The sequence below is a fragment of the Geotrypetes seraphini genome, chromosome 3 (genome assembly GCF_902459505.1).
Source record: "Geotrypetes seraphini chromosome 3, aGeoSer1.1, whole genome shotgun sequence".
In the NCBI taxonomy this organism is placed as follows: Eukaryota; Metazoa; Chordata; class Amphibia; order Gymnophiona; family Dermophiidae; genus Geotrypetes; species Geotrypetes seraphini.
Genome location: NC_047086.1, coordinates 89,212,265 through 89,237,802, shown reverse-complemented (window position 1 = coordinate 89,237,802; position 25,538 = coordinate 89,212,265). Strand labels below are relative to the sequence as shown.

Genomic DNA, 25,538 nt, shown 5'->3' with positions numbered 1-25,538 from the left:
GTCTATAAAATAATGAGTGGAGTGGAAAGGGTAGATGTGAATTACTTGTTTAATCTTTCCAAAAATACTAGGACTAGGTGGCATGCGATGAACTTCTAAGTAGTCAATTTAAAACAAACCAAAGAAAATATTTCTTAATACAACGTGTAATTAAACTCTGGAATTTGTTGCCAGAGAATGTGATGAAATCAGTTAGCTTAGCAGGGTTTAAAAAAGATTTGGATATTTTCCTAAAAGAGAAGTCCATAGTGAGATGGCTTGGGGAAATCTACTGCTTATTCCTAGGATAAGCAGCTTAGAATCTATTTTACTTCTTGGGATCTAGCTAGGTGCTTAGGACCTTGGTTGCCCTTGTTAGAAACAGAATACTGGGTTTGATGGACTTTCTGTCCCAGTATGGCAATTCTTATGTTCTTAAATACACTGCTTAGGGATGTAAATTTAAAACCAGGACTGGCCAAAAAGTTTCCCTAGTTAAATGAACTGTAAAGGTTTGTTAAGGAATACAGTCTAAAACCATTTATTATTAAATAATAAGCAAAATAGACTTGGTATATCAATATGAAATATTGTTATGTATTTCCTCTAAAAACCTCATGGCCAAACTCTTGAGGAGCGTCAACTTAATGAATCTGCACTTGTAGCGTAGGTTTTGACACTGGATTAAAGGGGAAAAGCCAGTAATTTATAATCTGGGCTGCCCACCCCAAGTCATTTTCTTAGGGGAGGAGAGAGAAGTGATGCCCTTCCTCTGAGAGAATTCAAACACACAAATTGTGAATCTTCAGACCTCAGCTGGTGCCGCTACATAAATCCAACTTATATATGCAGACTCATGCACCCAGCTCGTCATCGGTCACTTAACTTCAATAATTTTAATCTATTTATATTTCAGGAGCCATAGCCACAAGAGGCTAGCAAATGTTCATCATAGGTTGTGTTACGTCTGAAAGAGAGCATGCTTGGATAAAGGAAAATGCCTGTCTATTCAAAAAAAGATGCCACTTTCAGAGAAAGCGTCCATCTCTTCAGAGGTGCCACATGCCAGAATGATGCCTCTCCCTTCAGAGGTATCACAATTGAGGAAGCTATAAGAGAGGATCCACCTATCATCTGAGGTTACAGCATTCTCTAAAGGTAGCATCCATCCCCCGAGAGGTAACATGATCTCAGGGGCACTCATACCTGGCCCATAAAATTATTTCATTCATTTGTATTTTGCTACATCATGCAATTAGCAAAAAGCTTCCACCAGCAATTGCAAACAAAACAAAACACCCCAAAAACCAAACAAATAAAACAGGCAGCCTAGTCAAATGGCAATAAGATGTAACTTAGCTGGCAAAACATGCAACACAACCCCCCTCCCCACAGGAGAAATCTGAAAACAAACGCCACCAGAAGCTCAACAAAGCAAAATAAAATGAGGAAGAGCTAAAATTAGGATAGAAACCAGACCTACCCTTCATCCTCCAGTTCCTCCGGTGCAATGGAAAGAATCTTTTTTGGAGGGAGGGGGGAAGGAAGAGAAACAAAAGAAACACATGTTTTACATTCAGAAACCAGCATGCCACAGTGTAAGATAATATGCTGCACTGTGAGTCACTGCTATAAACATATACACAGGATGACCGATAATTAGAAAAAGACCAGTGGCACAACATATAAAATCTTACGTTAAAACAGCAGCAACATTACCAAGTAATTCAGAGGAGAACTCTATAAAACTCCCAAACCGTCAGCATGAATCCACACAGGTGGAAAGAGTCCAGACACACCTCACATTTTCCAGAGTTGAAATGCAAGTCACACTAAAGAAATTGCTGAATCTAAGGGCTCCTTTAACAAAGGCACGCTAGCGGGGTTGGTAAGTCTGACTTCTGTGGTAAGCAAATTAATGGAAACGCTTTTAAAAAAGAGAATGGTCAAGTTTCTGGAATCCTGTGGATTACAGGACAGGAGGCAACATGGATTCACTAGAAGTAGGTCTTTTCAGACAAATCTGATCAATTTCTTTGACTGGGTGACCAGAGAATTGGATAGAGGATGTGCGCTAGATGTGTTGTATTTAGATTTTAGCAAAGCCTTTGACAGTGTTCCAAACAGACGTATGATAAATAAACTGAGTGCCCTTGGGATGGGTTCCAAAGTGACGGGCTGGGTCAGGAATTGGTTGAGTGGAAGGCGACAAAGTGTAGTGATCAATGGATATTGCTCTGAGGAAAGAGATGTTACCATAGGTGTGCCTCAAGGTTCTTTTTTTTAATTTTTATTTTTATTAATTTTTTTTATATAACAACAAGTGTATCATAAAAATTCATACAATTACCTTAAGTATACACTTGATATCTCCATAACATACTGTACATACAACATATCTTATATAATTCTTACTACAATTTTAGACATCATATAAAATTTAATAATTTTATCAACTATTATTCAATTATGAATCCCTTTCCCTCCCCTTATTTTGTTAGTTGCACACAATATAACAACTATTATGATAATTTATTTATATTTTATGATAAAGAGAATAAACCTACCCCCCCCCCTCCTTTATCAAGTATCTTATTATGGGAAAAAATTATATCAATCACTACAAAAATCTGTTAATGGTCCCCAAATCTTCTTAAACTTATCGATATATCCTTTTTGTGTTGCAAATGTACGCTCCATCTTATATATATGGCAAACTGAATTCCACCAAAAGTTGTAATTTAATCTGTCATAATTCTTCCAATTGTATGTTATTTGTTGAACTGCTACTCCAGTCAATATAAATAAAAGTTTGTTATTATTTGACGAGATTTGACTCCGAGCTCTCATTGCAGTACCAAACAAAATCGTATCATATGTCAAGGCTACCGGATTTTCCAACATCCTATTTATTTGAGGCCAAATTGATTTCCAAAATAGTAATATGAATGGACAATAAAATAAAAGATGATCTAATGTCCCCACTTCTAGATGACAGTGCCAGCATCTATTAGACTTAGAGCTATCAATTCTATGTAAACGAACAGGGGTCCAAAAGGCTCTATGTAAAAGAAAAAACCTCAAGGTTCTGTTCTTGGGCCTGTTCTTTTTAACATTTTTATAAATGATATTGCTGAAGGGTTGTCAGGTAAGATTTGCCTCTTTGCAGATGATACCAAAATCTGCAATAGAGTAGACATGCCGGATGGTGTAAATAACATGAAGAAAGACCTGGTGTAGCTTGAAGAATGGTCTGAAATTTGGCAGCTAAATTTAATGCTAAGAAATGCAAGGTCATACATTTGGACTGCAAAAACCCAAGGGAACGGTACAGTTTAGGGGGTAAAGAACTTATGTGCACGACGGAAGAGCGGGTGTGATGATTTTAAGCTCGCCAAACAGGTTGAAAAGGTGACGACGAAAGCTAGAAGGATGCTAGGTTGCATAGGGAGAGAGGTATGGCCAGTATGAAAAAGGAGGTATTGATGCCTCTGTATAAGACTCTGGTGAGACCTCATTTAGAATATTGTATACAATTCTGGAGGCCACACCTTCAAAAAGATATAAAAAGGATGGAGTATAAGGCGTATGGGGACAGACTTAAAGATCTCAATCTGTATACTTTGGAGGAAAGGCAGGAGAGGGGAGATATGATAGAGTCATTTAAATACCTATATATAATATAAATGTGTATGAGTCGAGTCTCTTTAATTTGAAAGGAAACTCTGCAATGAGAGGGCAAAGGATGAAGTTAAGAGGTGATAGGCTCAGAGTAATCTGAGGAAATACTTTTTTACAGAAAGGGTGGTAGATACGGGTAACAGTCTCCTGGAAGAGGTGGTGGAAACAGAGACTGTGTCTAAATTCAAGAGGGCCTGGGATAGGCATGTGGGATCTCTCAGAGAGAGAAAGAGATAATAGTTACTGTGGATGGGCAGACTAGATGGGCCATTTGGCCTTTATCTGCTGTCAAGTTTCTATGTTTCTCTGAAGCTGATTTTGTCCAACTACTTTACACCTTCGTACTATCTCAAATGAACTAGTGCAATGTACTATTCACAGGGTTATCTACTAAGTACCTACTGCATTTGCAACACATCGAAAACTCGGTAGTCTACCTGCTAAAAAAACCTTTGCATTTGTGACCATGTCTCATCAGCACTGGCATCAGTCCATTGGCTGCCTAGTAGGAAACATTATGGGGCTCATAATCGAAAGAGAAAAACATCCAAAAACTGGCCTAAGTCGGCACTTGGAAGAACATTACTCAAAAACGTCCAAGTGCTGATAATAAAAACAGGTTTTGGACGTATTTCTAAATGACCTAGGCCTTCACAGTGCCGCTGAACGACCAAAGCTAAACTGGGTGTTTCGGGAGGCGTATCGAGGGCGGGACGTGGGCTGGCTTAGACTTAGTCGTACACCATTTATAACCAAAAGTTTTACAAGAGAGTCTAGACGGAACTTGGACGTTGTGACTTAGACCATTTAAAACATGGTCTAAGTCACAAAAACCCACCTAAAGTCACCAGATAAGCACTGCAAACATATAAAACAGACCCCCACACACTATCCCAGTGATCACCAACCCCCCCACCCCATAAAAATTTTAATCATAACTTTAAAATTCAGCCTCCAAACCATCATCACCTGGCCACCTGGCATAGGAAAGCCTAGTTATCCAGCCCAGAAGCAGCTTAAGTCGTCTTGGGGGTGGGTTAGGGACTCATGGAAAGGAGGAACTATGCCCATAAGCCCCTGTAATCACTGCATTGATCCTTAAACATGTGCACTCCCCTATACACCCCCAAAACCTTTTTGTACTGGCATATAAGTGGCTCCTGCAACCATAAGGGCTATTGGGGTGGTAGATAAGTGGGTCTAGGGGATGCTGGAGTTGGTTTGGGGGGCTCATCATCAGGGCTGTGGAGTCGGAGTCGAGGAGTCGGAGGAAATTTCGGGTACCTGGAGTCGGAATCGGAGTCAGAAGTACAAAAAACTGAGGAGTCGGAGTCGGAACATTTATCTACCGACTCCATTTTTGAACTTGGATCACGAGCAACTCTTTCAGCTATAGCACCCACTATATACACAGCACAAATGTTGCGAGCAGCTTCTGCGGCCTTAGAACCTTGATTAAAAGCAAAAAGAAGGTGGTGTCGAAAATGCTCATTTCTCTCAACTTGACATTCCATTTTAACGATCTGAAAATTAACCAGTGCTGTGGAGTCGGAGTTGAGGAGTCGGAGTCGGAGGAAATTTCGGGTACCTGGAGTCGGAGTCGGAGTCTGAAGTACAAAAAACTGACGAGTCGGAGTTGGAACATTTATCTACCAACTCCACAGCCCTGCTCATCATGACCTATAAGGGAGCTGTAGGGAGAAGAAGACGTGGCACCCTTTTTGTGAAGTTCACAGCAGTGTCCTGTAAGGTACCCCACTATTTAGGTGGCATGTCTGGGTGTGCAGTCCATCACTTTACAGACCCCTCCCACGTCCAACAGGGCTTGTTCTAGGCGTTTTGGACTTGGACGGAAAGTTGGACAGAAATGTGGTATAAAGATAGATGATTTAATGGCTTGGACGATCAGATCGGCAGGGCGTATAATGAGACGATTTTCGAAACGAAAAAAAAGTTGGACGTATCTTTCGAAAATGTATCTTAAGCTGTTTTTTTACTTTGGACGACTTGCGAGATGGACATAAACGGACTTAGACATCTCTTTCGATTATGCCCTTCCATACATTTAAGGCCCTGGTTCTGGCCTACAAAACCTTTCGCAACATGGTCCCAACTCATATGTTAACAAAATTACTACCCTATGTTCCCAAATAAGAGACTACTATACTCACCCAGGACAATCCCTTCACCTTGAAACTGCCCAAAAATGAAGCTACACACATCTTGCCTAGATAATGGAATCTATTCCCATCGTCTATACTAATTCTCTAGAGGGACTACTGACTTTCAGAAAAGCTGTAAAAACTCATCTTTTTACCTAAATCTCCCTTAATGTATGGCTTCTGACCCTTGAATTGACACCTTATTTTAGTGTTCACCCTGCCCAACTTCAACCTGTGCAAGACCTTCAGTCTGTCTGTATGTACCCTGTTATTGAATAACCTGTGCATGTGAATCTGTCTGTACCTTGTTTGTCCAATCTTATGTATGTTATGTTATGTATGTACAATTGTAATCTGGCCTAGAAAATTGAATAAATAAATACATAAATACATACAATACATTAAAAATAAATTTTCAAAAGCTCTTCAACCCAGAAGTCCCTCAATTCAATGGGCATGCCTATCTGGGAGAGCTCTTGTGGCAGTACCACAAGACTACTGCAGGAACCACTGGCACCATTTTGAACCTGGCACCAGTAAGGACAGGAACAAATGTCGCTCGCTCTTGGCCAACCCTGCTGTGGGCTACAGATTTTATATAGCTAAGACCTCTTGGAAGGTGGTGGGAGGACACTTTGGCTAAATGGAGAGAGAGTTTTTCAGATGGAGGCAACCCTTCAATTGTTTTTTTTTTTGGGATCAGAGATACCAGTGGGGGGTGGAGGGGGGGTGGATCAGAGATACAAGTGGAGGACTTGTGGATGAAAGATGACTATTGGAGGGGGAAGAATCATTGATTCCTTTGCTGGCCCATTTAAGAGGTTGCTAGGAGCATTGGTCCACGTCTTTATGGCCCAATGTTTCCAGGATATTAGAATAATACTGCTTACAATATTGATTGCAAGCAGCATTTTTCATATACCATGGGAGTAACCTGTGGTACTGAGTTACCATCAATTGCTAGCTCCCTTTGTAAATCAAGGTGCAGTAAAAGTCCAACTTTTACTGCACCTTGATAACTTCCCCACATAGTCTCATTGGTACCCAGGTGTAACTTACATGAGCTGTGCGCTGCAGGTTGGAAAAGTGCACATCAGGAATAAAAAGAACTGGCTGAGTATCGAGATCGAGGAGTGGCTTGAAAATGGTGATATCGGTTCGCTTATGGGATGGAAGCAAGGGCACTTTCACATCTGAAACTGAAAAAAAACAACTAATCAGGACCCAAAGTGATATAATAAGAACATAAGAACATAAGCAATGCCTCCGTTGGGTCAGACCTGAGGTCTATTGTGCCCAGCAGTCCGCTCATGCGGCGGCCCAACAGTATCTCAATTTTCAGTATAGTAGCCTATTAGTAGACACAGAAAAGCCTTGGGTTGCTTTAAAAAAATCTGTATTAATAATCAAATCTGATTAGGCAAAGTCATAAACAAACTGTTAAGTGCATTCCGCATAATTTTCAAGGAGAATTTTCATTTATCATTAAAGTGGCTGTAGAAAAATCGCCTTTTCTCACTGCTTTGAAAATTCATGTAGAGCTCCACAGTTAGAAAATTCTGTGGCATATTTCCAAAAATTTGCCTTTTATATAATACTAGTTTTTTAGCCCGTTACATTAACGGGTGCTAGAATAGATGTGTAGATGTAGGCATTTCTTTCTTTCTCTCTGCCCCCTGTCTGTCTTCCCTTCTCCCTTACTTTTACTTCCCCCCTGTCCAACAGCACCCCTTCCTTGCTCCCCCTGTCCAGCAGTAAGTAGCTCTTCTCTGTTCCTTTTACCTTCCTCCTGTCCAATAGTACCCCTTCTCCCTTACCTGCTTACTGTCCAGCATCTGCTAGGCCGGGCAGCCTTGGGGCTTTTGCTAGGCTGGCCTGCCTTGCATTATCGAAGTGGGCCTGCTTAGCAAATGCCCCGCGGCTGCTGCCGCTGCTGGTCCAGGGTGAGAAGGAGAGGCATCATCTGAAGTCAGCCGGCGTCGGAAATCGGGGCAGGAACATTGCTGGGGAAACTGGTGCACGTGTCGCAAACCGCCGAAGTCTCCTACTGCGCATGCGGCGAAGCGGAGCCATGGATCACAGCCGCATGGAGTTTCAACTGCACATTCGCGTTAAGAGTTTTATTATAGCGGATATAAAAATACAAATTTGATTTTATTTATAAAAAATAACGATGGCTTTCTAGCCTAGTTTATGTATATACTGTAATTGATTTATCTTGCTCTGATCTTGTTTTATGGGTGGGATAAAATCTCTCAGGTACTGGTGCAGGGAGAAGAAACGAAATAAAGGGGAACAGCAAAAGGAAAGGTTTTCAAGAATGGGGGTAGGAGAGAGGAAGTGGTTGAGAGAGAAAGGACCAGGGGTGAAGGAGACCTGAAAGGTAGAGGAAGATTCTGGGATTGGGGATGAAAAAAGAAGAGGAGAGACTGGAAGCCCTGAATATGTATACCTTAGAGCAGGGGTGTCCAACCTGTGGCCCACGGGCCGCATGCGGCCCAGGAAGGAGCTTCGTGCTGCCAAAGTTTCTCCCTCCCTGCCTTCTGTGCCTCCCTCCAGCGGATATTTCATTTTCTGGCTGGCTCCTCGCGAGTGATTCACGGCTGCTTCAAAAAGCCATCTTGCATTCCCTTACTTCTTTGCCTCCAAGCGAGTGTTTATTTTATGGTCGGCTCCCTTGCTGCAATCCTCTGCGTGCGGCATCGGCTCTTCGTGCGCGACCTTCGGCTGTGTCAGAAGCGTTCCCTCTGACATCATGACGTCAGAGAGAAGGCTTTCAAAGCAGCCGTAAATCGCGCACGAGGAGCCGATGCTGCACACAGAGGATTGCAGCAAGGGAGCCGACCATACAAGATTCCAGGTGTATCATAAGGTTTTGTATCGAGAGCAACTGTTGGTTTGTTTTTTGTACCTTCTGCAGATAATATTTTGTTGGTTTTGTGCAGCATGGTCGTAGGCAAAGGTTTTCTTGTAGGTGAAAATTCTGTGGAAACTTAGCCTTTGCAAAGCTCTCTCTTGGGGCTCAAGAGTTGTAGGAATTCACCAGCAGGGTTCTGTTCCCTTTCTCTTAGCCAGCTTCATTCTTCTGAGATCCAACTTCCCTGGATCCCTTTTACATAGAGCCCAAAACAAAAACTGCTGTTTCTGTCAACTGACTTTTTTCTTTTAAGTTCAAAATGCAGCAATCAGAGCTGATAATGTTATCCATGAAGGAGGGACTGAATCAGTCTTGACCTCCAGAAGTTACAAGGGGGGGGGGGAAGCCAGTTTGGCTTTTGCTAGAAAATGATAAACTGCCTCTCTGCTCAGTGACACTGATTCCTCCACTACGTCTCCTTTAGAAGATGAAGGATAACTTGGGGTTCCTATATTACATCTAGAAAAAAAATTGTAGTTGCCATGTGTTAGCTACAGAAATTGACATGCAAAAACAGCAAACCTCTGTGATAACTATTAGGGGATGTGCCCAACATAGTCCCACAGAGGTACCATTTACCATACTCAGTCCTCTATTAGCTCAGTCATCTCTCCTCCTTTCCTAAGTCCTCATCATTGCCCTCTTAGTCTGTTGTCTTTCTCTAATTGACATAGGAGGGGGCTAGTATTGTAATGTAGCATTGTAATCCTCTATTTCTCATTTTCATTCTCAATCTTACCCATGCATTGTGCCCTCCCTTCTAGGTTTTCTGTTAGCCATCCCTCTATCCCCTATTCCACCCATTCACCTATCCCTGTTCCAGATCAGCCACGGGAGGCGCGTAGGAGCCGCTGCCTGCGGCTTTCAGCGAACACTGCAACAAAACGGAGGAGGGAGCCGGCAAGAATGTAAACTCCCGCGGCACAGAAGGGTGGGTGGGAGGGAGGGAGAAGGACGTGGTGGGACTTGAAAGGGAGGGAGCACAAACAGGACAAATGATAGATGGAAAGAAGGGCATGAACTCAGAATGAAGGGAAAGAGGGAGGGGAGCATGAGCCATAAGATGGAAGAATGGAGGGAGTGAGGGAAAGAGATGCTGAGGTGAGGTAGAAAACAGAAAGGAAGAATTGGGTGTCTGAGAGTGGGAAAGAGATGGTGCACATAGAGAAATGCAGAGAGAGGAGGGAGGGAGGGAGAGAGAGAATTATTGGACATGGTAGTGGGAGAGGAGTGAGGTAGAGATGCATGGGTGCAGAGAGAAGAGGGATAACATACTGGGCTGAGGAAGCCTCCTGGACTTTTTTTTTAAAGTATAGAGGGGGAGGGTATTAAAAGAAGTGCTAGATTGGATATGGGGAGAGAGCTTATAGGGCCAGAAACAGAGGATAGAGAGATGATGGCCAGAAATAGGGGAGAGAGATGGTGGACAATAGTCTGAAGGGAGAGAAGTTGGACCTGGGGTGGTGTAGAGGAAGAGGGGAAGAGATACTTCAAGGGAGAACTGTTGGGAAGAGAAAGGGAGAAATGGTGGACCTGGGGAAGGCAGGCAGGGGGGAAAATGGGATGGGGGCAGTTGGAAAGAGAAAGGGAGAGAAGTTGAGGATGGAAGGGAGAAATGTTAGGCCTATGGATGGAAGGCAGAGAGATGCAGCATCTCTCTTTTTTTCCCCTCCATTTCATTGTTCAGCATCAAGGGGGGGAGGGAAGAAGAAAACCAGAAAAGAGAGGGAGCAAAATGTTGGACCATGGGTTTAGAGGAGCAGAGATAGACTCATAGGAGAGCAGGAGGGAAGAGAGCTGGGATAAGAAGATGCTAGGAGATGGAAAGAAAGGGACAGGGAGTTATAGCCTGACCAGAGGAGAGAGGGAGGGGGGTTCTGAAAGTGGTGAGTCATGTGGATGAGGTCAAAAGGGAGATGACAAGATGAGTGACAGAGCAGTTAGTACAGTGGTAGAAATGTGGTAATGGGGAGTTGAAAGCAGGAAACAGGAGGCTGGAAAAGGAGTGAGATGGGAAATGGGAGAGTTAGGAACTGAGAGAAGATGGAGAATTAAGAGGTAGCTGAACATTTAAAAAGAAGAAGGGTGAGAAAGAAGGCAAGATTTGAGTGGACAGAGGCAAAAAAGAAAAAAAAAAAGTTAAGAAAGCTGAAAGGGAAAAATCAATACGTTGGAGAAAGGCATAAGAAGGAAATGGAATGTGAGAAGAGGAGAAATAAATGGACAGCAGACACTGGAACAGAGAATTAGTTTAAACCAGACAAAAAGCAGAAAGAGAAACTGGGACTAAGATGATGGGAAAACAAAACATCCAGACAAGGTAGAAAAAATTGTTTTATTTTGAATTTATTAACTGGAATATGTTAGCTTTGGGATATGTGCATCACAATTATTTTTGTATTCAGTGGACTACAGCTGATTTGGGTGAGGGACTGGAGCCCATAATTAGTGGATGGGCAACAAAGTTTCTCCCTGCCTGAGTGCAATTTATAAATACTTGAGCTAGTGGGGATTCCCAAGCCCTGCCAACTGAAGACATCTTCCTCCAGTCTAGCAACTCAAAATCTCTAAGCTTTGCAGCCAATTGTAATATCCTCAAGCTGCCACTGCTTTCATGCATTGTAGTTTCTTTAAAATTGGTGATAGTGAACTGCATGGCTTTGGACTTAAACATGATTCTCAAGAGCCTTTTATGTGGTTTTTCCACTGTATTCATGTAAAAACCATGCAGACTAGAGTGGTGCAAGTGTAAACTTTGTAAGGGTTAGAGCAATGGTTCCCAACCCTGTCCTGGAGGACCACTGGGCCAATCGGGCTTTCAGGCTAGCCCTAATGAATATGCATGAGAGAGATTTGCATATAATGGAAGTGTCAGGCATGCAAATCTGCTCCATGCATATTCATTAGGGCTATCCTGAAAACCCGATTGGCCTGGTGGTCCTCCAGGACAGGGTTGGGAACCATTGCTCTAACCCTTACAAAGTTTACACTTGCACCACTCTAGTCTGCATGGTTTTTACATGAATACAGTGGAAAAACCACATAAAAGGCTCTTGAGAATCATGTTTAAGTCCAAGGCCATGCAGTTCACTATCACCAATTTTAAAGAAACTACAATAACAGAGAATATAAATTTAATCAGTCCTCCCATTTTCAGAGTCAAAAGAAACAAAAATTGCCTCCAATCGGAGGTTAAACTGGAACCTTTAACCCTTACTCATACCCCCCCATTTTACATAACCATAGTGCGGTTTTTAGTGCCAGCTGCGGCAGTAACAGCTCTGACACTCATAGGAATTATATGAGGGTCGGAGCTGTTACTGCCATGGCCAGCGCTAAAAACCGCACTAAGGTTTTGTAAAAGTGTGTGTGTGGGGGGGGGGAGTATTTTATTCCCAAGCACCAAGTTATTTACATTATTTGATTATTCCTTATACACCACCTAGGGTACTAAGATCACTAAAGGGTCACAGATTAATTGTTCCATCTTTAAAAAGGGAGTTTACTAGATCCAAAGCTTTTTATTATTATTACTAGTGTTTAAACTTGTTCCATTAACAGGTGCTAGAATAGATGTGTAAACTTTTAGCACAATAGGGCACTGAGGCCTTTCTTTCTTTCCTTGTTTCCTGCTCCCCCTGTCCAGCAGTAGCCCTTCTCCCATCCTTTTACCTCTCCCCTGTCCAGCAGCACCCCTTACCTGCTCTCCCTGTCCAGCAGTAGCCCTTCTCTCTTCCTTTTACCTCCCCCATGTCCAAAAGCACCCCTTCCCTATTCTCCCTGTCCAGCAGTAGCCCTTCTACCTTCCCTCTGTCCAGCAGTACCCCTTCCCTGCTTCCCCTGTCCAGTAGTACTCCTTCCCTGCTCTCCCTGTCCAGCAGTAGCCCTTTTCCCTTCCTACTGTCCAGCAGCACCCTTCCCTGCTCCCCCTGTCCAGCAGTAGCCCTGCTCTCTTACTTTTACCTCCCCCCTGTCCAGCAGCACCCCTTCCCTGCTCCCCCTGTCCAGCACTAGCCCTTCTTCCTTCCTTTTACCTCCCCCATGTCCAGCAGCACCCTTTCCCTGCTCTCCCTGTCCAGCAGTAGCCCCTCTCCATTCCTTTAACCTCCCCCTATCCAGCAGCATCCCTTCCCTGCTTCCCCTGTCCAGCAGTAGCCCTTCTCCCTTACTTTTACCTCCCCCCTGTCCATCAGCACCCCTTCCCTGCTCCCTCTGTCCAGCAGTAGCCCTTCTCCGTTCCTTTTACCTCCCCCTATCTAGCAGCACCCCTTCCTTGCTTCCCCTATCCAGCAGTAGCCCTTCTCCCTTACTTTTACCTCCCCTGTCCAGTAGTACCCCTTCTCCCTTCTCTGCTCTCCCTGTCCAGCATCCGCTAGCCCGAGCAGCTTCAGGGCTTTTGCTAAGCCGGCCCACCTTGCATTATCGAAGTGGGCCGGCCTAACAAGTGCCCCGCGGCTGCTTGATGAAACCGCAGCTGCTTCCGCTGCTGGTATGGGGGTGAGAAGAAGAGGCATCTCGGCAGCAGCAACATAGTCAGAAGGCAGAAAGTCAGCCGGCGTCAGAGATCGGGGCAGGAAATAAGCTGAGGCAGGCAATGTGCATGCGTGGCACGCTACCACGGAGCACAGAGTTTGAAGTGCGCATGCGTGCTAAGGGTTTTATTATAGTGGATGCCTTGCCCCATTCTACCCATAGCCCTGCCCCATTCTAACCCCCAACTCTGGCCCCACACAAACCCCGTCTGTTCAGGGCCGCATCTAGAGGGCATCTGCACATATGCAGATGCGGTGCAATGATGTCACATGCATTCACATGCAGAAAGGACTATAGAAAGGAGAAAGGACTACAGGGTGAAACTGAAAGAAGCCAAGAGAGAAATACGTTTGGCGAAGGCACAGGCGGAAGAACAAATGGCTAAAAATGTAAAAAAGGGAGATAAAATTTTTTTCTGATATATTAGTGAAAGGAGGAAGATAAAAAATGGAATTGCTAGGCTAAAAGATGCTGGGAACAAATATGTGGAGAGTGATGAGGAGAAAGCAAATGTGCTAAACAAATACTTCTGTTCTGTGTTCACAGAAGAAAATCCTGGAGAAGGACCGAGATTGTCCGGCAAAGTTACACGAGAAAATGGAGTAGATTCTGCGCCGTTCACGGAGGAGGGTGTTTATGAGCAACTTGAAAAACTGAAGGTGGACAAAGCGATGGGACCAGACGGGATCCATCCCAGGATACTAAGGGAACTCAGAGAGGTTCTGGCGAGTCCTATTAAAGACTTGTTCAACAAATCTCTGGAGACGGGAGTGATTCCTGGGGATTGGAGGAGAGCAGATGTGGTCCCTATTCATAAAAGTGGTCACAGGGATGAAGCAGGAAACTACAGGCCGGTGAGCCTCACTTCAGTTGTTGGAAAAATAATGGAAGTGTTGCTGAAAGAAAGGATAGTGTATTTCCTTGAATCTAATGGGTTACAGGATCCGAGGCAACATGGCTTTACAAAAGGTAAATCGTGCCAAACGAACCTGATTGAATTTTTTGATTGGGTGACCAGAGAGCTGGATCGAGGACATATGCTAGATGTAATTTACTTGGATTTCAGCAAAGCCTTTGATACAGTTCCTCATAGGAGGCTGTTGAACAAACTTGAAGGGCTGAAGTTAGGACCCAAAGTGGTGAACTGGGTCAGAAACTGGCTGTCGGACAGACGCCAGAGGGTGGTGGTTAATGGAAGTCGCTCGAAGGAAGGAAAGGTGACTAGTGGAGTCCCTCAGGGTTCGGTGCTGGGGCCAATCCTGTTCAATATGTATGTAAGTGACATTGCTGAAGGGTTAGAAGGAAAAGTGTGCCTTTTTGCAGAAGATACCAAGATTTGTAACAGAGTAGACACCGAAGAGGGAGTGGAAAATATGAAAAAGGATCTGCAAAAGTTAGAGGAATGGTCTAATGCCTGGCAACTAAAATTCAATGCAAAGAAATGCAGAGTAATGCATTTGGGGATTAATAATAGGAAGGAACCGTATATGCTGGGAGGAGAGAAGCTTATATGCACGGACGGGGAGAGGGACCTTGGGGTGATAGTGTCCGAAGATCTAAAGGCGAAAAAACAGTGTGACAAGGCAGTGGCTGCTGCCAGAAGGATTCTGGGCTGTATAAAGAGAGGCTTAGTCAGTAGAAGGAAGAAGGTGTTGATGCCCCTGTACAGGTCATTGGTGAGGCCCCACTTGGAGTATTGTGTTCAGTTTTGGAGACCGTATCTGGCGAAAGACGTGAGAAGACTTGAGGCGGTCCAGAGGAGGGTGACGAAAATGATAGGAGGCTTGCGCCAGAAGACGTATGAGGAGAGACTGGAAGCCCTGAATATGTATACCCTAGAGGAAAGGAGAGACAGGGGAGATATGATTCAGACGTTCAAATACTTAAAGGGTATTAACGTAGAACAAAATCTTTTCCAGAGAAAGGAAAATGGTAAAACCAGAGGACATAATTTGAGGTTGAGGGGTGGTAGATTCAGGGGCAATGTTATGAAATTCTACTTTACGGAGAGGGTGGTGGATGCCTGGAATGCGCTCCCGAGAGAGGTGGTGGAGAGTAAAACTGTGACTGAGTTCAAAGAAGCGTGGGATGAACACAGAAGATTTAGAATCAGAAAATAATATTAAAAATTGAACTAGGCCAGTTACTGGGCAGACTTGTACGGTCTGTGTCTGTGCATGGCCGTTTGGAGGAGGATGGGCAGGGGAGGGCTTCAATGGCTGGGAGGGTGTAGATGGGCTGGAGTAAGTCTTAACAGAGATTTTGGCAGTTGGAACCCAAGCACAGTACCGGGTAAAGCTTTGGATTCTCGCCCAGAAATAGCTAAGAAGAAAAAAAAAAAAAATTTAAATTGAATCAGGTTGGGCAGACTGGATGGACCATTCGGGTCTTTATCTGCCGTCATCTACTATGTTACTATGTTACTATCATTGCATTGCTTCCGCGCATGTGCAGATGCCCTCCAGACATGATCCCGAGCTCAATTGTTTTCAAAACCCAAAGTGACAGGTTTTGAAAACCTGTCCGGACGCCCGGAAAGTCCTCTAAAGAGAGGACATGTCCAGGTAAATCTGGACGTCTGGTGACCCTAATCTTGAAAGAAATTTTTAGATCATTTAAGAATCTTTTGGTATTGATGTACAACAGAGGAAAAGTATAGATTGAATTTTATCAGTAGCAAGTTGGTAGCACTGATTGTACCTGTGGAATTCAGAGCAAAGATCATTTTTTGACAGTATGGATGAAGCATGATTCTGCTGTACATTATGTTGTTAGGTCTCTCCTGTCGATATTATGGAGTTCTATTTTATGTGTTTTTATTCATTGTACTCCGCATGGATCTGTTGTTAGTTGAAGCGGCACATAAACTTGTGAGCTGACATACACAATATTCTGCTACATCAAAAAATGTGGCTTTATTTTTATGTGCAGCCGGACTTCTCTTTACTTACAGGCATTCAGCTGGGAGCTGGGATCAGTACACTTGCCTTTTCTTTTGCTTTGCTTTCGTTCTTCATCTCTTATCTTCCTCTCTGCACCCTGCCAAACAGATTTTTAAAATTTAGCGGTGTCTCCATCACTGAAGGACAAAACCAGTCATACTCTTCTGAGGTCAGGTTTGGAGGCCAAATCTGCCCCGTCAGGGGCAATATCACGGGTGTAGTCTAGAGAGTTGCACAGGGACAGAAATCCCACCCATCCCCACAAGGAATTACCTCCATCCCCGCCCGTCCCCATAAAAAGCAGCAATTGCTTCTGACAAGATCATCAATTCCACAGTTTCTTTTGTGTTTGTGCTTCTGTTTTCCTTGTGGAATCTCTTTGGTGGAACCCTTTTTTTGTTTTCTGTTCAGGTAATTATAAACCCCCTCTTTTACTAAGGCTGACGTGTCCATTATATTATATGGACAAACCCTGCTTCCAAAGCCTTCCATCCCCGTGGGAGTCCCGTGGATTAGGGGGGATTCCCCCCCGTTCCCGTGCAGACCTCTAGTGTAGTCCCCAAATCTGTACCATCTGATTTCTGAAGTCAAGCTAAAACATAAAGCCCATGAGGCTATTCAACTTCTCCCTTGTTACTATTTGCTATCTCATAGTGAGGAAATGTGTACAGCCATGCCATAGGAATTATCTCAAGGCAGGGTTCACTAAAAATACTATGAAAAGGAGAGGCTCAGTCAGACATATTTAATTCATCACAATGATCCAGGCCATGATAATGTCACAGCTAGACTACTATAATACCCTCGTATGTTGGCCAAACCAAAAAGAGTTTGCAAGTGGCATGACCACATCATACCCTTCTTGCAGAAGCTGTGCAGCTATCAGTACCCTACAGGACCAAATTTAAAACTCTGTTAGATTTTCAAGGCCCTCAGACTAGAGATGGGCCTCACAAATGCCAATATTATTCCTAGTGGGCTGTAACATTACATAATGTCTGAACTTTGGAAATGCATAGAGCTCCATAGACTTTCTATGATACATACATAAGTAAAAATTTAACTAAAAATAATATAAGCAATCTGCTAGAGTGACTATTATGAAAATATTTGCAAAATATAGTATTTATCACCAAAATCTTAATGACGTTTTCTGTGTATGCTTCCAATAATTTCATGGGCCACAGGTTGCTTGCCTTAGACACAATGGACCAGAGAACCTAAATAATAAATTAGTCTGTAGTGCCTTTGAGACCACTAAGTTCCTCTCAGAGAGCACCTTAAAACTTTCTATCACTCTATAAAGAGCATCGGCTCCTCCCCCCAACCCCCACCCATCAGGGTTCACACACAGGCAGGAAATCTGCTTTTGCATTCAGTTTCCAAGTCAGAAAAACAACAGGTAGGAAACAGCTTCAGCAGAGTGAGTAGAGAAAAGAACAAATTGGTGTAGGCAACGCCCTGTTTTGCCCTGTTCTTGTAAAATAGCATTTGTGATACACACAGCTAACATGAAAAGGCTTTGATGCCCAACACACTGGAATGTTTCCTGCCTTTCCGCCTGTGATGCAGGAGATTTGGCACAGACAACAGGATAACATTCTCTGAGTTCCCACTTACAGCTTGATTCATAAAGGCTTGAATTCCTCTGGGTCTATGGGTAAGGACTGATCAGGGACCCTATTATAATTACCAGTCTTAGATAATAAAGGGTCCAACAAAACAGGACTCTTTCCTAGCTATTACAGCACTTCTCAGATGTCTTCAGAAGCACTCGGCTAAAAATTTAACATAGTAAATGGTGGCGGATAAAGACCTGAATGATCCATCCAATCTGACCAATAATTACACTCATTATACTGTAAATTCATGCTTAAATTGAATCGTCTTTTTTCTTTGATATTACTGAGTCATCGATCGTAGAAGTTTGCCCAGGACTACTGGAGTTATTGTCAAACCTTGGTACCTTGGGTTTCAACTATGAAGCTATTCTAACCACTTCCACTATCCCGCCATGTCCCATCGTCCCAGCATTGTCTGGAGTCTCTTAAAAGTTCCCTCAGCCACTTTTCTCAAGTAGGTTTGTGATAGAAAGACATTATAAAGCCATCTTTCCATCAGCCCATGAGATTGCGATTTTGAGGATGATACCAAGCTCTATAATATGGTAGACATCCTGGAGGGTGTGGATAACATGAGGTGAGATCTAGCAAAGCTTGAAGAATGGTCTGGTAACTGGCAACTAAGATTTAATGCTAAAAAAGGCAGGGTCGTACACTTAGGCTGCAAAAATCCAGGAGAATGGTATAGTATAGGGGCAAGATACTTCTGTGTACGAAGAGTGGGACTTGGGGGTGATTGGGTCTGATGATCTTAAGGTAGAAAAGGTGACAGTCAAAGCCAGGAGGATGCTCGGGTGCATAGAGAGAGGAACGGCCGGTAGGAAAAGGGAGAGATAGTGCCATTGTATAAGTCTCTGATGAGGCTCCATTTGGAAAACTGTGTGCAATTGCGGAGACAAAGATATAAATTTGATGAAGTTGGTCCAGAGGGCTGGTACAAAACTGGTTAGTGGTCTTTGTCATAAGGCAAATGGAGATATACTTAGAGACCTTAATATGTATAGTCTGGAAGAAAGATAGCAGAGAGGGAATATGATAGAGACATTTAATACCACAGAGATATAAGTAAAGGAGGTGAGTCTTTTTCAAATGAAATAAAACTCCGGAAGGAGAGGGCATAGGATGAAGATAAGACGTGATAGGCTCAGGAGTTATCTAAGGAAACACTTTTTTACAGAAGGTGTGGTAGATGCATAGAATAGTATCCTGATACAGTCAGTGGAGACAAAGATTGTATCTGAATTCAAGAAAGTGTGGGTCAGGCATGTGGGATCTCTTAGGGAGAGGAAGAGATAGTGAATGCTGTGGATGGGCCATTTGGCCTTTATCTGCCATCACATTTCTATGTTTCTGTTCAAGAAAATATGTTTCTAGTGCTGCATCTTTTTTAATTTAAATTTTTACCATTCTATTCTCTAGTGCCCAAGGCTGGTCCTCGAGATCTACTGGCAGGCCAGGTTTTCAGGATATCCACAATGAACATGCATGAGAGAGATTTGCATACCAAGAAGGCAGTGCAGGCAAATCTCTCTCATGCATATTCATTTTGGATATCCTGAAAACCTGGCCTGCCAGTAGATCTCAAGGACCGGACTTGAGTAGCCCTGCTGTAGTGCTTCTATTTCTTCCAGCTCAGCTGAGCCAAGAACCTTCATTTGTAATAACCAGAAATTTCCCCTCATGACTCAACTTTGCATCCTATCTCCTCATGCTGCCTTGGGTAAATTTCTTCAAAAAGGCAGTAGATAAAGCAATAATAAATATACTACAGTGGACTAATCCAATGATTAGAGCAGCAGGCTGTAACTCAGGGAAGCTAGAACCTAAATCTTGTTTCTTCCAATGATGCTTCTTGTGATCCTTGGACAAGTTACTTCACTCTCCATTGCTCAGGTTATCAGCTTAGTAAATTGAGGGGAGGGTGGCACTAAGTTGTGTTATGGTAGTAATGTTTTATTTACAAATAATGCAGCTTCACACCAGAAAATTTACTGTTATGCCCCTGGCAGCCCTGCACTAATTTTATGACTCAGCTCTAAAATGTGTTTAATGCTTTTCTCATTTATAGAACCTTAATGCTACAGTCATTTCCTCTTATGGTGTGTAAACTAGGCATTGTGGGTGATGTAGTTTCATATCCACTGCAGCCATCCCTGCTTACCCATATAAGCTGTTTCTAGTGGCCTTTCCCCTGTAAGACCTCCTCCCTTGCTCTCAGCTAAATCTAAATCCTTTGTCTTACTTCTGTGCCTCTTGCTCTCCTGTGCCCTGATAGGTTAGTTAAGGTGTGACCTTTCCTTGCCACCTCTGGCCAAGCTCTGCTCCCATTGGTCTCACCTGCACCCTTCCCCTGCCATGTCGGTGCTTTTTCCAAACCCTTTGTTCAGAGCTCTCTCTCCTGCCTCCATCAGCAAACATGGTCTTCCTGAATAGAGGACTGCCTTTTTCACTTTGAGCTATCTATCACACACCTGTATGATCCTTCATCTAGTCCCTGGAATCATCTTTTCTTATCAAACTATTCTTCAAAGTCTGCTACAAACTTCTGCCTTTCCAATCTCCTACTTTACCTACTGCTACAACCTACTGAAACAACAAAGCCTGTGCCCTGGGACAACAAACCCCTGCGAAAATCTACTAAATGTGAGCAACATCTACTTATTGCTCAATAAAGCATATTTCATATAATTTACAAGGACTTTCTGCATGTGCATTGAAGCCAAGGTTTAGCTATCTGTTAATGCAGTCATGTTTGCAAAGAGTTCACACATTAATGAGCTGCAAAGCATGAAAATGCATGGAAAACAGTTCATTGCTGTACAAAATGAGCAATTAATAGCATGGAATCTTGCCACTCTTTAGAATTCTGCCAGGTACTTGTGACCTGGATTGGCCACTGTTGGAAGCAGGATACTGGGCTAAATGGTCTAACCCAGTATAGCTATTCTTAGGTTCTTATGTTCAACTTGTGGTAGACTTTGCAAGCTGTATTATTCACTGAACATTAATTCCTGAGGAGGTGTTAATTTTCACTTGGGAGCTGTTAAGATGTGAGGTGATGCTCTTGGGGAGCAACAGAAAGGAGGTGGCTGCAGCTGTGAAAATTAGGCCCCCAAACCTGATCTCATTAAAATATATGGACTCCCAACCCTCTACCTCTGCAATCCACTTGTCAAAGATGAAGTTTGTCTGCCCCCCCCCAGTCCTCCTACTCTGATCTTCCTATCATAGATTGATGTGGGGGAGAAGGGGCAATTGGAGACAATAGCCCCATAGACACAAAATAGGCAAAGGACAGAATAACAAGTCAATAAAATTAATCAAATTAAATCTAATCTTTAATGCAATGCTTGGAGAAGATGAAGGTTTTATGTGGGAGCTGACGATTGTAGAAGAAGGAGCTATGGAATACAGCACACCCCCCTCCCGCCACACACACACAACATTGTCGTCCCATGGTTTCTACTTTCATGAAAATTATACCACAAATTTCTCATCATAACCACTGATAGTCTGGCAATTGGTAACAGTCATGATCTGATAACTGTAACAGATAGCAATGGCTAGTTAGAAAACGGTTTCCCTAAATGGAAGGCTGCAAGTCACATATCACCAAACCCCCCCTTTCCCCCCCAACAAGGTATAGCACAATTCAGTGCTTAAAGCCTTCTCTATGAGAGAAAGAAGAAAACAGATACAGGCCAAACTCCAAAGGTGCAAATGTAAAAGGAGTTAATATTTAAACTGTTTTTCATTGTAATTGACAATGCAAGCTAAGTTTATCTCTTTCCAGTCAGTCTGAGATTGCAACCCAGAAGAGTCATGCTCCTTCCAAGTGTAACATTCCCTCTCTAAAACATTTCAACGACAACTGAAATGCTGGAATTTAAAAAAATAGGAGACGTGTCTTTTGGGCCTATATGACCAGGCCAGGGTGTAACTGACAGAGCTCAGAGATGCAAAACAGCAAAAGAAGTTAGATAAAATCAGCGGCTCAGTTCTCATATAAACATACAATATTAGATGAATACCTGCTGGGTGACTATGGGTCTCATTTTCAGAGCACTTAGATACACAAAGTACCAGAGGTTTCTATGGCACTTTGGGCCAAATTCACTAAACCTCCAAACCGTGCATGATCCGTTTCTGTTTGCACGCCGGCCGATGAATTCAGCAAAGGCCTGCATGCAAATGGGGACGATCGTTAACCCGCCCCCCTACCCATGGCCAGAGCAATCCCCGCTCATGGGCACACCCTGACAGTAGTGACAGGAGAAGCAGCCTCCTGTCACTGCTGTCAGGGCTCAGTCCAGATCTCTCTTGCCTGCTCCCAAACTCTCCTGCTCTCTGCCGCCGTTCCCTGCAGTGCAAGCCTGTGGTTTTAAAGCGGGCCTGCACTGTGGGGAATGGCAGCAGAGAGCAGGAGAGTCTGGCGAGCAGGGAAGAGAGATTGTGCACAGGCCCAACACACTGGCCTTGCCTGACACCGGCCCTCGCCCCCCTCCCGGCATGGCCCTCCTGACACACCCCTCGCCTCCGGCACCAAAAAGTTGGGAGCAGGAGGGGTGCTCAGTCCCAGGCTCCTCCCAGGAAGGAGCCCAAGGCCTTAGGCCCCTCCCCGTGCAACAAATGATGTGCTGGGGCAGGGCCTAAGGCCGCTATTGCACAGCGGCAGCCCAGGGAGCAGGAGGAGGAGGAGGAAAGTCCTGCTCCCAAAGATCAGCGTAGGACCAGGAGGGTCCGGGCACCCCTCCTGCTCCCGAAGATGGGAGGATCGTCGGAAAGAGCAGGAGGGACCGGGCACCCCTCCTGCTCCCAACTATTTTTAAGGTACTGGGGTGGGTGGGTGGATCGGGCAAGACCGCCTGGGCTGACTAGGGGTGGGCTGGGGGGTGGGAGGCCTAGAAGCAGGAGGGAGTGAGCACCCCTCCTGCTCCCAACTTTTAATGTGGTGTCGGGTCGGGCTGTTCCGTGTCGGGGGTGGGCTGTGCCGTGTCGGGCCGTGTCAGGCCATGCCGGCGGGGGGAGATGAGTCAATTGGTGGCACGAGGGAGTTGGCATCCCTCCTGCTATATTCATGCGAGTGGGGAGGGCAGCGTCGGGTGGTAGCAGGAGGGAGTGGGCATCCCTCCTGCTATATGTGGGTTGCTGGGGGGCAGACCCTCAGTCTTTTTTTTTTTTTGATATATAAATTTTTATTAGAAAGATTTTTCAGAAAATACAACAGAGAACATACATCAACCATTGGGTACATCAATAGATCAGACATCAGCTACTAATATTGCGCGATATACAAAAATGCACATTTTCCATACAATTTACACCCCATGAACCCCCCCTCCCCCCCAGTCATTCAGTCATCCCCCCTCCCCTCCCCCAGGCAACCCCCCCCCCAGAACTTTCGCTCACCATCCTATGAGCCGGCCAGGCAGAGAGAAATCAGAAACCCCTACAGGGCGTCCAATAAGGTTTCAATTGTGCTCCAAGTCAAAAACCTTGTCAGGAGCTTGTGACGGCGTTTAGCCACCGCCAGTTCCATTCTCCCAATGGACAGAAATCTAGTGGTCCAGTCTGAGATAGAGGGAGCAACGTGATTTTTCCAGTGATTAGCTATGAAGCATTTAGCAGCTGCAAGACCCCAACGAAGTATTTTAGTCTGCCATGGGTGTTCTCTCTCATTATAGAGGCCCAAAAGGCAAGACTGTGGGGTCGCATCCACCATGTCTCCAACCATAGTAGACAGAACACTCGTCACTTCCTGCCAAAAGGGACCAATAGTCACACAGTCCCACCAAATGTGTAAAAAGGATCCCACTGCTGAGCCACAGAGCCAACATTGAGCAGACACACCCGGAAACATTTTGTGCAACCGTTCAGGGGTATAGTACCACCTAGTGAGTACTTTATAGGCGTTCTCCTGAATCAAAGCACACGTAGAGGCCCGGGATACCTCCCCACATATAACATCCCAATGTTGAGCAGTGAAGGAAAATGCTAAGTCCCTCTCCCATTGCTTCTGAAAGATAGGTAGAGTAGGTAAGTGTCCCCTCCAAAACTGGTACAATACAGATAGAGGTCTGGGTACCTGTCGGAGCAACAACCACAAATTCTCAAAAGATTCCTGTTCAATACGTAATGGCATTCCCCATCCTTGAGCTTGCATGAAATGCCGTATTTGGAAATAGGCCAAATAGTCCCGGTTTGACAAGTTAAATTTCTGCTGGAGCATGGCAAAAGATATAATCCCGGTAGACCCCATCAAGTCCCTAAAGACTCGCAGGCCATTCTGGGCCCATCTATGGAAAATCCTGTTATCACTCCCAGCTTGGAATCTGGGTTCGAATTGTATCTGGGCCAAGGAGGACACCAGTGCTCCGTTGCCCAATTTTGCTCGGGCATGGTACCACTCCGTGGCCAGATGTTGCACAAAGGGATTAACAAGACCCTGAATCCAAGATCTAGATTGTCCAGAAACCCATAGTCTATATTTCAACAGCATCCTGTCCCCCGGAACCTGTTCCAACATCACCCCACTTTTATGCTCACCCAATTCCCAGTCTAATATCAATTTCATCTGCGCTGAATGGTAATACCATTCCAAATTTGGTAATCCTCTTCCCCCCATGGAACAGTTCGCCCACAACAAGGATTGGGATATCCTAGGGGACTTACGTTGCCAAATAAAGCCACGCATCTCTTTTGTTAACCCCCTAAGTTCCCGTACTGGGACCTGCACCGGTAGTGTTTGGAACAAGAATAATAACCTGGGTAATACATTCATTTTCACAAGAGCTATCCGTCCCCACCAGGATAGCCAAAGACCATGCCATCGTTGCAAATTTGTTCTGATGCTGCGATACAGGGGCTGATAGTTCTTCTCATAAAGCTGGGTAAGATCTTTAGGAATATGAATGCCGAGGTATTTAATCCCGTGAGTCGCCCAACGAAAAGGGAAACTATCCCATATATTCTCTACCTCTAACGGGGTGAGGGTCAAATTTAAAATTTCTGTTTTATCCAAATTAATTTTGAACCCAGAGATTCCACCATACGAGTCAAAAAGTTGTAACAGATGCGGGATAGAGACAGCAGGCCGTCCCACATATAGTAAAATATCATCCGCGAACAGCGCCACCCGATGTTCAACCCCATTCATCAAGAACCCACTTAAATTGGGATGATTCCGGATGTGCATCGCCAAAGGCTCAATGGAAAGAGCGAACAGCAAAGGTGAAAGCGGGCACCCTTGTCTGGTCCCTCTACAAATAGAAAAAAAGTCAGTATAATATTGATTAATTTGTAAGCATGCCCTAGGCTCTTTATACAGTGCCCGAATCCAAGCTATAAAATTCTGTCCCAATCCCATTCGATCTAGTACATCCCATAAGAATCCCCAAAGAACCCTATCGAATGCCTTGTCCGCATCGACAGACATCAACACAAGTTTATCCGCACACTGACTAGCTCCCCATAATAGATTAAGGGTCCTCCTGATATTATCGCTCACCTGTCTACGCTGTATGAATCCCGCTTGATCTTGCTGGATTAAAGATGGCAGCACCTTGCCCAAACGTAAAGCCAGCACCTTGGCTAGGATTTTTGCATCTAAATTTAGCAATGAAATAGGGCGATACGACCCACATGATAGGGGATCCCTCCCAGGTTTTAGAAGTAAGGTCACTCCAGCTTCCCCCATAGTAGG

The 25,538-nt window shown here is 44.3% G+C and overlaps 1 protein-coding gene across 4 annotated transcripts in view; it reads right to left on the bottom strand.

The window, feature by feature from the left end:
• Window positions 1-25,538, bottom strand: part of GRHL1 (grainyhead like transcription factor 1) — a 218,292-nt gene that overhangs the window by 43,432 nt on the left and 149,322 nt on the right. For 3 of the 4 annotated variants that reach the window (XM_033938889.1, XM_033938886.1, XM_033938887.1), the window contains exons 10-12: window positions 16,224-16,311; window positions 6,882-7,021; window positions 1,463-1,500 (exon numbers count right to left, since the gene is read on the bottom strand). In XM_033938889.1, the coding sequence (XP_033794780.1) occupies window positions 1,463-1,500; window positions 6,882-7,021; window positions 16,224-16,311 (266 nt within the window). The remainder of the gene's footprint in view (window positions 1-1,462; window positions 1,501-6,881; window positions 7,022-16,223; window positions 16,312-25,538) is intronic. The other variant, XM_033938888.1, reaches the window with a different exon arrangement.